The sequence below is a fragment of the Antrostomus carolinensis genome, unplaced genomic scaffold (genome assembly GCF_000700745.2).
Source record: "Antrostomus carolinensis isolate BGI_N321 unplaced genomic scaffold, ASM70074v2 scaffold9684, whole genome shotgun sequence".
NCBI lineage: Eukaryota > Metazoa > Chordata > Aves > Caprimulgiformes > Caprimulgidae > Antrostomus > Antrostomus carolinensis.
Genome location: NW_010308679.1, coordinates 13,186 through 25,366, shown reverse-complemented (window position 1 = coordinate 25,366; position 12,181 = coordinate 13,186). Strand labels below are relative to the sequence as shown.

Here is a 12,181-nt window from a genome sequence, read left to right as displayed (position 1 = left end):
GCAGGAGATTATGAGCAGTGCAGAAAAGAAACAGATGAACATGTTTTTCATCTCTGTATCAGAATCTCATCAGACCTGACGCCACAGGAGTCCAGAGAGCTTTACCCAGTCCCTTATGCTCCTAAATCTAGTAGGCCCATAGTGTCATTTAGCTACTTCTTTTCCCCCTAGTACTCTTGTACTGAGGATATCTAGCAGAGTTTTATAACAGATGCATACTTCTGTTTGTCTTCAATGTAAGCACTGCTGAATACTTCAGACAATGGAAAAAAACCCCCAACTAATCAAACTAACCTCATCTGAATCCCCAGAACTTGCAATTCTTTGCAATTTAAGCGCTAAACACTGGGGTTGTTCCTCAGGGGTAACCTAAGGGAAGTCTGCCTTACTATGATTCCGGTCCTTCACAAGAGTGTGAATGTGCTAACTGAGATATGACAAACCCATGTAACACCTCTTGCTGATACTGTGTTATTCTGCAGTTAAGGCTCATGAGGATTTTTGAAAGGAAGTTTATTTTTGTGAGATGCTGAGTGCTGACTATGATGTGGGGCAGCTTTCACTTAGGCAAATGTCTTAACTTTTGTTAAGGCTCTTGGACAGAAAGACTATTACTGTGACATTTATGAGAAAAGCTGTGTAGATAATTTGGCTTAGGCTATTCAGTGAAAGTACATGTGGTAGGTTTTAACAAATAATGGACAGCTATGGTTCAGCACAAAAAGAGAAGACAGCTTTTCATCTTGACTGCTGCCATCTCCCCTTCTTTTGGATGGTCTAAAAATAATTGAGAGGTCCTAAACAATGTTCCTCATAGGTTATTGTCACTACCTTAAACATAGAGGTCAGTATTCAGTATGACAAATCAGTTTTACGTAGTTTAATCATCTGTCTCCACCACTTCCATGAAGTGCATGAGTCTGAAAGAGTCACCAACCGTCATAATGTAAACATATATTACGATACAATGTGTCACACAGCACTGAAAAATAATCCTGCTGCTAAAAAATTGGAAAATACACAATAAACACATTACCTGAAATTAAAACTGGTTTTGAACAAATCTCCAGAGCTTTTAAAGTCGTAACAATGATTTCCTATTTATATGGACTGCTCGAATTCTCAGGTGATTCCCTGTGGAGAGCTATATGAATACTTTTTCCAGAGCTGAGGAAAGGAAAATAGATAGCTACAATGGAACTGCAGGAGCAGCCAAGCAGAAGATTGATTCAACAGGAGAAATTCAATGCATCTCAAAATATTTCCTAGGATTTGCTCTCCTGCTGCTTAGGGCACAATTTGTTGCAATGAGAAACTGAGGATTTTGTTTTAGGTGTGTCAAAGCTTGTAGTGAAGACTTGAAGGTATAAAGAAAAAACAGCAACTGAAAATCTCTCTTAAATAATGCTTTTGGATGAGGAAAGAACAAGGACAAGCTCTTCAAGGTACAAAAAGGTCAAATATCTCATGTAAATAGCATTCCTTAAGAGATACTAATTGAATGCACAGTCAAACCCTTTCCTTCATCTCCAAACTCCAGCATTAAACAGATTGAAAACTACAGCACACTTCAGTAAGCAAAACAGAGAAAGTTTTATTAAATTATCTGATAAAATTGTACTTGGTCTCACTGTAATCTCTGCTCTCAGAAATGCCCACAGAAAAATCCTCAGTTTTCAGTTGTGAAGAACTGAGTTAACAAATTATAAAATAAAAACGAACAAATGTTTTTTCTTATTTAATAAGGGAACATTTAAACAGGCAGACTACTCTGTTCCTCTGGAGCATGCCACACAGTAGAAACCTGGCAGGAAGCATGTACTGCTGCAGTACTACATAAGCCCTGTTTGAAAGGTTAAGTGGGACATGCATCATGTGAATTTCCCTCTGAAGAAATGTGAGAATTTGTAAGCACTCATGCCCTCCTCTATGAGAAGTAATAGTCATTATGAACACTGAGCTTCTCTACAGCTCTGGTGTACCACAGTCTATGCAGATTTCTCGCTGATTACTGTATAGTGAAAGCTCTGAAATGCTGTGTTGTTTCTCAAGTAAAGCCCAGAGTTTTATTCAGAAACAGGCTGCCAGATGAAATTTCCTCAGGCAAAATGCTGAATGCTGATGGCACCCTGGTTTGATTAGGAAAGACATGTAAAATCTGAGATGTTCATAGTCACAGCAGCACATACTGTTCAGCACTAGCATGCCCTTCACACTTCTCAGCATCCCACTAAGTACTGCAACATCCCATGGTGCAGAAGAACCAACAGAGAAGAAATGGACGCTCTAAAAAAATACCTTGCCAAAAATGAACATTGATTTGTGAATGACCTATCTGGATATTCAGCACAGGTTTTCATTTAGTTACAAGCAACGCAAATATCCAAACCCTAAAGATATGAGTCTTAGAGCTTTTAGAACACTGACCAAAGCAGACAGCACCTGCCCTTTCTCCACTAGATGACAGAAGTTACATTACAGGTCCAGACTACAATAAATTTGAAGACCTACCACATGAAGTAGGATCTCCTAGAGCACCCTTTCTTACTGATAAAAGGCCATCAGACCCAGAAACTCTTCCAACACATAGCATAGGAGCAAGTACTGACCAGGAGAGAACAGCAATTGCTTCACCACCTTGGCCCCTTCCCAAAATAAGGACCATGGGCTTTTTAATTTAAACCAGAAACTGCATTTTGCAAGATTTTTTGAATTATTTCCATATAGAGTATACAGAGAATATACATTATTTCAGTCAGCTACTTATCACTCAAGCTAGACCTAGCTCAGCATCAAACACTGATGCCCTCATGGCAATGGAGTCTGAACCAGAAAGTCAGCTTCTGAGCAGGCATGGGGCAGCATCTGAACATGAAACACTGAGGAGCTAATAATCAGTTATTATTATAGTTCCTATTATAATTTTATTTGCCCTTAGCCTGACTGTGGAAGCAGAATGGGAGTTCTGCCCCATCCACTAACCTAAAAAGCAAGGCAAGATATACAGCAAGAAATAAGAACAGTAAGAACTAACCATCTAGACAAAACAGTCTTTGCTTTTAATGAGACAGCCTCCTCTCCCTCCACCTTTGGAAACACTTGAACCAATTACATCTCTTACCTGTATGGTCCCAGAGTCCTGCTGCCATAATACAAAGCTTCTTCCCAGGATCCAAGGTTAATACAAGCATCCATGGCACAGTCAAGCATTTTCAGCTGATAGATATTTGTGTCTGGAAGACAATCCATATTGCTGCTCAAGAGATTTTGGCATTTTGCCAGAACCTGCTTCCACTCTGTTATTAGCCTTAGTTAAAGAAATATCTTTAATCAAACAAAAATACAAGTTCTAAATGTTGTTAGCAAGGAGTAAGAGCTACAGAGCATTAAGATAAAAAAGCTGCCATCGTTCCAGACTCTCCTTAAATTCTTGAAAACATACTTGAACTCACAAATGGTAGCTTAGGTAACTATACTTTGTTTACGTTTAACAAAACAATTTCTAAAGAAGGCAGTATTTCAGTCACAAAGAGTAAAAGAAAGACAACAAAATGAAAGGATATTTTAATATGTAGCAAACAAATTCAAATACTTTTTATTTAGCTGCTGAAATATTATTATTTACTTAAGATACTTCTCCAAATCTTACACCCAAGGGCAAGAACCCAAGGAAATATGTCTTAAAATGTCTCAGCATCTAAAAAAAATAATAAATTATTTATATATTAAAATAATGATACACACTTTTAAGCTGCCCAAAATCTGGCTTAGAATTCTAATGAAATTAGAACCTTTTCTTGCAATTAATTAATTTTCTTTCTCCTTGAAATAGTTGTAGAGAGTACTATTTTTTTCATGTACAGCTGTAAGTTTCCTGCATGAGAAAGAAAAGCATTGCAGTTCTGATGTCTGACTGTAGTTCAGAATTAAGGATTTTGGCAGTAAAGAAGATTTTTACCTCCATTGCTACAAGAAGACTTTTTTGTGTGTTTGGAAGAGAGAAAAACTAACCTGGGGCTTGCCTTCAATTTAGTTGGATATTCCTTACCATAAATCACTTATTTAATTATTCTACACAGGTTTCACTTCTCTGTGGACCAGTTTCTTCTCTCTCTGACCACACTTTAGCTAAATACCAATAATCTCAGATTTTAAATGAGTACTGTCATCTGGGACTTCATGCAGTCCCAGAATGTAAGCAGTCTAAACACCAAAAGGATACCATATACACCAGTAAGAACAGATAATAAAAAAATAATAGTAGGAGAAGTAATAGCATTGTTTGTATCACAATCCTTTACATACAAACAACTCAAGAAGTTCAGTAGTTATAATCTTGATATTACTGAAAATACTATTCACCCCAATCCAGCAATGGATTTAAGGGTACAATGATAACCCTGTGATGAAGTAATTAGTCCTTCCTGAACATGGGAATATTTACATACTTAAATTTAAGAATGTGACCACTGTGTGGCTGGGCCAGGATTTATAGCATGGTTGTTACAAGGCTAAACTAATTATTTGTGAATTGCTCTCATGCCCTTGGACTGAAAGAACCATATAAGGGAAGGAATGTGTTATTATAAAATTGCACCTTAACCTTTATATCTCTGGCAAACATCCATGTATTCTTTACAACTGATTAAGGACAGACAAACAGAAGAATGAAGGATATTATTTCCACTTGATACAATTTTTGCAGAAAGTACAAAGCACTGACATTCTTGAAAGATTACCATTTTAGCTGATGCATAGTATTAGTCTGTCTGCTTTTACTTTTCATTATACTGCTTTGTTCACTCACTAGCATCTAATAGCAGATGTGCTATATTGCAAAATCTGTTTGGACCAGATTTTCAGATACTTAAATTGCAAACTAGAAAACCTACTATCAGCTGTAACAGGACAAAAGAGAAGCTGGCTGTCCTGTATGTGTTCAAGATTGAGAAGCAGCCCTCAAACAGCTCTGCTACTGTCACAACAGTGCATCTCTGGCCTGAGATGCAGAGAAATCCTTTTCTCCACAATAATCCCCTTGCACTGGGCTTTAGCACCTCAATTTGTATGCTTAAACTGGAATTTAGGTATGAGAGTTCACTCACACATACTGTTTCAAGGTCTGTAACTGCTGATTTAGCATTACAACATTGTAGCAGTTATAATCAGTAGCTCAGGTTTTGGAAGTCACTAACTTTCTCAACTCTAAGAAATGTTGGTTCAATTTGCTAAAAAAATTACATTTGCAGAAACTAATGACTATGTGCCTCAGTCAGCAACGAAGGTTTTCTATTCATTCTTGGCAACTGGACAAACATCAAGCCCCCTTTTCAGGTAGTGCACTGGCCACTGCATGCCAATTAGCACAGATATTGTGGTACAATGGAAGGGAAGATAACACATTTCAAACAGACCATGTCTGAGAACAGAAGCTGAACAGACAATATGGACATATTTTTTCAACCAGTCCCGATACCTTTTGCTACAATGTGTTTGATTAATTTTTAAACATCAGTTAAATGAGTAGTCTTAATTAAAGACCCTAGCAAAATTCAGGATGTGCAATTTCTCCTGCAATTAAATATAGGAACATTAAATAGGACCAGTATTCTGGCTCCATACTTTTAGTATGAAAAGGATTGCAACTGCATGTTGCATATCTATAATATCACTTCCAGGTTAAAACATGGGCCCTGAAGTACAACTGGATGCCTGAAGATCTATTTCAGTATTGTCTGTCTCAATCCAGTGACTACAGAGGACCTGAAGACAGACTAGAAACTACACGAAGACTAGAGATAGATGTGATGAGTGTCTCTTTTGCTAACAAATGAATCTCGCTGGATTAGAAAGAAACAAACTTAGTTGGCTGGGTTTTTTGTTACAATAAAAATTATGATCACTTGTTTCCAGTCTGAAATATCACTATGCAAACTTGTTTTTTATGCTGCTGAAAAGGAGTACTGGAATATTTAATTCTCACTAGCTCCAGAGAATGCCCATGTTTCTGAAAAAAAGTAACGTTACAATAGGCCAAAGTCACAGCCAATGAAATTCCACTGAATAGACTAAGATGAGAGAGAGATCAATATTCTCATAGTCTTCTAGTAAAAATCTCCACCTCTCTTCTGTTCATTTTTTCTTGGTTGCTGCCGTTCACTAGTTTTTTTAATTGGATTGAATATCTATATGATGGCTATTAGGCTCCAGTTCTGTTAATTAGTGTAAGATAATCTAATTCAATTTGTTTAATTATCGATTATTGTTACTATATATAGTTATTATTATAACTTATTATATATTATAACTTCTTATAATGATTCTATAATGTTTGCAATGAACCTGACTGTGATTATGTCCTTGTTATTGCCATTGCTGTGCAAAGAATGAGAACTTGGAAAGGGGCATAATGTGACAAAGAATTCAATATTTCAGATAAAGCCTTATTTAATTTAGGAGTGGATTTATTTGAAGTGGTGGGCTGTGATGGCAGAAGTCTAAACCTGAGACAAAATATTCTTTCACATCCTAGGTACTTACTAACCCTGCCATGAAGGAGTATCAATCCAAGTAATCAGAGACTCTAGTATTATTAATACAATTAAGAATATTACACACTTTAAATACCAAATTAATTAAAAATACATTTTAAAACAACACCAAACTGTAAACCTTTAGGAAATAAATCTCAAATGATGAACTACATACTTAGGGGCTCTCTGGATTGTTTTCACAACTGAATGACAGACTGTAGCCTGTCACTGAAAGGATACCTTCTTTTGATTTTGGATATCTCATTTCATTTACAGCATCTTTGACTTCTTTCCAGGCATGCTCTTCACCGGCCAACTTCTCAGCATCCTGGTTAATGGAAACAAAATAATTTGATGACAAAAACAGTAAACTCAGAATATGCACTAATGATGAAAAACAGGGTAAAAGATTACACTGACAAAAGCTACTTGTGGGGATTGTATCACTATTTTTTGTAAATACACAAAAAAATAATTTCACCTGGCATTCATACTTACCCTGTATGTAAGTAAAAACCCTGTGTTTGTAAGTAAATGAGAGGATATCAGGAAAAATGAATTCAAACTTGGAAACTTTAAATACTCAAACCAGATCACAGAATCACAGAATGGTTGAGGTTGGAAGGGACCTCTGAAGGTCATCTAGTCCAACCACCCTGCTCAAGCAGGGACTCCTAGAGCACATCAACCAGGATTTTGTCCAGATGGTTTTTTAATATCTCCAGGGAGAGAGATTCCACAACCTCTCTGGGCAGCAGTTCCAGTGCTCAGTCACCCTCACAGTAAAGTTTTTCCTTATGTTCAGGTGGAACTTCCTACACTGCAGTTTATGCCCATTGCCTCTCGTCCTATTGTTGGGTGCCAGTGAGAAAAGTCTGACCCTGTCCTCTAGACACTCTCCCTTTAGATATTTATAAACATTAATCAGATCCCCTCTGAGCTGCCTTTTCTCCAGGCTGAACAGGCCCAGTTCCCTCAGCCTTGCCTCATATGAAAGATGCTCCAGTCCTTTAACCACCTTAGTCACCCTTCTCTGGACATGCTCCAGGAGTTCCATGTCCTTCCTGTACTGGGGAGCCCAGAGCTGGACACAATATGGCAGGTGGGGCCTCACCAGGGCTGAGTAGAGGGGGAGGATCACCTCTCTCTCCTCCTGCTGGAAACACTCTTCCTAATACAACCCAGGATACTGTGAGCATTCCTGGACACAAGAGCACACTGCTGTCTCATATTTAACTTGTCACCAGGACTCCCAGGTCCTTCTCTGCAGGGATGCTTTCCAGGAGGTCACCCACGTGGTGCAAGGGGTTATTCCTTCCTATATGCAGGACCCTGCACTTTCCCTTGTTGAACCTCATGAGGTTCCTTTCTGCTCATCTCTCCAGCTTGTCGAGGTCCCTATGAATGGCAGTGCAGCCATCTGGCGTATCCAACACTCCTCCCAGTTTAGTATCATCTGCAAATTTGCTGAGGAGGCGCTCTGTTTCTTCATCTAAGTCATTGATGAATAGGTTGAACACTGGACCCAGTATTGACCCCTAGGGGACACCATTAGACACAAGCCTCCAACTTGATTCCACACCACCAATGATAACCCTCTGAGCTCTGCCATTCAGCCAGTTCTCAATCCACCTCACTTTGCAACAAGAATTATAATCAACGAGAAAAGAGAAATAATAGCATGTGATTTTGACAATCAAATTCTCTCAAAGATCTGCTACCTAATACTGCACAGATCCTCAACCACACTGTAGAAATGATTTAGCAAATAATTTTGATTAACCATGTGGTGATTATAGAGACTTTGCAAACAGCGGGAGGCTACCTTCATCCATTACAGTGATAAGCATGAGCTTACAGGAGAAATCTACCACCCAGAAAAAGCTGGACTTCGATTTTATTTTATAACTCAGTGCTATTTTTTCCCCTATTCCATTGGATTCTATAAACAGTTATATTTTCCCATCACTTTGTCGTAAAGAAGGCAAAAATGATGAATGGCTACAGCAGTAAGAGAAACTTTCCCTTTTCAACTCTCTCAAAGTGACTAACTGCACCTTAGGCAAACCACTTGGAACAAATTTGTTAAAGCATCTACAGACACAGTTAAGCATCTCAAGGGATTTCTACAAGCATCTCGATATTCAATTTCCATCACTATAAGCACTTAAATACCTTTAAAAAATTGGCCTTTAAGACACTGCAGTTCTTTATCTCTCTCTCCTTATAAAAGGCTTGCTATTTGCAAAAGAGCTTTGTAAGTGCAAATTCTTTCAGGAATATTTTAAATACAGTTATAAAAAAATTACCCTTTAGCAGGGGCGGAGGCCTGGAGATGGACAGAGAAGGTGTGTGAAAATCTAACCAAGCACTTTGTAACCAACACATGATCATTGGGCATCACATGAGTACCCTTATTAAAAAGTCTGTAATCTATATCTGTCTAGAACTGTACAATTTTCTTATTCCACTGCTCCTTATTTACCATAAATTCAGAACAGAAAATATTTACAGTGAGAATCAGCACTCACTTTCATATTTAATTTGTAGTTTTGTCTTTCTACCTGCTCCAGGAAACAGCAGACCTCTGTGTATTCCTGGGATGTATTCCTGGTGGTGTCAAATAGTTCTTTTTCAAACTGGCAACCTCTCACAAGTGGGGACTCCAGGGATTGATACTGGGCTCAAAGCTGTTCAATATCTTCATAAGTGATCTGGATGATGGGATCAAGTGTACCCTGATGAAGTTTGCTGATGATATCAAACTGAGTGGGGAAGTAGACACTTGGGAAGGAAGAGTCACCCTGCAAGAAGAACTGGATAGGCTGAAAGAGCGGGCTAACAAGAACCTTATGAAGTCCAACAAGGACAAGCAGGAAAACATAATTCAGGAGTGCAGCACAGACTGGGATCTACCAGTTGTGGGTACAAGTTACTTCTGGGGAGATAAGGTGAATATTAAGAAAAACAAGCTCATACTGTAGAAATTTTATGAGCATAGTTAGTGTGCTCCCGTCCTCTCATACCTTTGCGATAGATTTACACTGAATCTGTTAGCTTCAGTTTAACCTCTACCAGTTTTTAAAGGAGTACATCAATTTCTCAACTCAGTCTGTTAAACTGTAACAATCTGTCTCTAAAAGATCTCTGCAGATCAAGTGATGCTCACTGATTGATCTAAAAGATAAATTCGACCTGCAGGATACTACTAAGAAAAATAACATCTGTGACATTTTAGGTTTAAGGAGTTACCTGAAAAAGAAAAATTATTTTAAGCTACCTTTTCCCACTGTCCCAAGTATAATTCTCAGTATTTCTCTAACACACAGTAAGCCTTACTACAATTAAAACCTCAGGAACATAGGAATTGGGACAGATTTATAAGTGGAAGAAAAAGAAACAACTATACACCAATTTACAGGCCAACGTCTGATGCACTATTAGGGCTCAATTTGCACACAGTGGGACTGATGGATGAATCAGGTTAAAGTGTTCATTGACACAGGATTAATCTTTCTCTTTCTTGTGTAGTCTTTTGAGTTGCTTTCCATTGTCTTCTAGCATTCATTAACAACACAAAGCAGTGCAAGGTTGGGGTTTCTTCTAACCTTTACCCTAATGCATAGTGTTAAGTTATCACTGGCTTCATATCCAGGTAGAAAACAGGAAGTGTCCGTTGGACCAATAATCTCCCAGCCCTCTCTGGATTCATAGTCTTTATCCCTTTTGTAAGAGACTTTAGGATGGAGGGAGCTGGGAAGGATGCCCAGCTCTTGAAAGGATTTAAGTCACAGGTTTCAATGAGATATTTTCTGTGTTCTCAGGATGAGGCATTTTGGGGATTGGCTTACATAAGAATTAGCAAAGACCTGGCTAGCTGGGCCTTTTACACCTCTACTGTTCTTTTTCAGACTTCCATACACTGTAATTCAAGGCACGGAGGCTGCTTCCAGACAGCCAAGGAGGGGTTGCAAAACAACCAGAAGGTTGTTGTCACTGAGAACACTTTCGCCTTCCAGCCTAATAAGCTTTTTCCAAGTAAGTTGTTTCTCTCCCTTGGACAATGCCTTGAAAGTCATGGCCATGTGATATAACTAAGCCAGCTAAAAATACAAAGCTGCGTTGGAGTTGGAATGATGGAAATAATTGAAGTGATTAATAGTTATGCCGAACTGTTTAATTTAATCTGAGAGCATGGCAGTAGCAGCTATGGGAGATTTAGCTTTCCACAGAATAACACCTATTCAAAGCATCTCTTTTCAGAACATGTTCCCAGTCAAACCTCCAGGTGTGCAGAGCTGCCAACAAGGAGAGGCTTTTTTCATCCTTAAACTCTAGCTAAAGAAAAGGAAGAGGCTTTTGAAAAACAAGGAAGAGTTAGCGACTTGTGCCTAATTATTTTCCTTATTTCTAACACTGACACTAAACATAAGAATTTGTTCTTCAGAACAACAAAATATTTGTGTCTTGGTCTAAAAAATAATTAGACTAGATAATCTAGTCACAAAAATACATGATAACCTTATGCTGGCTGAAACTGGTATGCTTTACAATTCAGCTTTTGCACATGGAGGCACGTTGAAGAAAACTGAGAAGTATTGAATGCTCATGGAGAGAGCAGAAGACAACTGCAACACATGCTTTTCCATCACATGAACACAACCTTGCAGTACTCTTAAAAACACAGGCAGAATCCATTGGAGGACGAAGTGTCACTGGGTATGCTAGCTGAACCCACAATGTAGGGTGCAAGGAAAGACAAAATTGATCCTGTGATTTATCTGGACCAATTATTCCAGATGGAAGATGGTTCCAGCACCTGCTTTCCACTTACTCCAAGCATGTGCAGGGAAAACTTGGTAACTAAAAGGTGAGTTAAGACAGAATAGCAATATTTCAATTCCATCTCTCCATTCTTCCAATACCATGGCAGGTACTGCTACAGCTTTCTTGATAAAATACAGCTGGGGATTCGTTAACACTGAAGCCTTCTGGAAATCTCCATGGACTACCTATCCCTTGGACTACCTATTCCTGACTACTTAGAACACTGCTTCTGTTCCTTTAGATGGAACAATTTCCAACTATATTAATTTCTTCTAGAAAGTCAAGCTATAAGCTAAACTCTTCATACCTGACACCTCCCAAATGAAGGACATGGTGTACCTTCACATCTTCTTGAATATAGTTAGGGTACATAAAACATGAAGGCTCACCTACATAATTCAAACAGACAAAATTCTGCCCTTGAAATCTATTTGGCTCTTCAAAAAAGTCAAATGCAAAATACTCTGTAAAGCAAAATTTTCCTGCCATAAAGAACTACTTTTCCTCCCCTAAATTTGACCGTAATTTATCTGTATAAAGCGTTCAAGAACAAGATTAATTTTTTTAAATATTTGCTTGAACATCATAATTTCTATAGCTTGTAGATCAGAACATTAGTTGTTTTTCTTTCAGAATACTTCCAGCTTTTATATCCAGTTATTCTCCAGACTTTTAAATTTGTAGATTTGCAATCTGTCTTTCAGGAGCTTGAGAACAGACATAATCAGCTCTGCCCAGCACATCCCGTAAATGCTCATAAAAATAGTCTGTGGGACAAAATACACCACTAAATGTCAATATTTGCTTTAAATACTACACAG

General features: G+C 38.2%; 1 protein-coding gene across 1 annotated transcript in view; it reads right to left on the bottom strand.

Moving 5' to 3' along the window:
• LOC114818476 (histone-lysine N-methyltransferase SMYD3-like) overlaps window positions 1-8,921 on the bottom strand; it is a gene marked incomplete at its 3' end in the record, with an annotated part of 50,504 nt that extends 41,583 nt beyond the window's left edge. Inside the window, exons 1-3 of the mRNA XM_029084468.1 lie at window positions 8,843-8,921; window positions 6,774-6,917; window positions 3,122-3,296 (exon numbers count right to left, since the gene is read on the bottom strand). Of these exons, the coding sequence (XP_028940301.1) occupies window positions 3,122-3,296; window positions 6,774-6,917; window positions 8,843-8,921 (398 nt within the window). The remainder of the gene's footprint in view (window positions 1-3,121; window positions 3,297-6,773; window positions 6,918-8,842) is intronic.
• Between the last annotated feature and the right edge of the window lie 3,260 nt (window positions 8,922-12,181).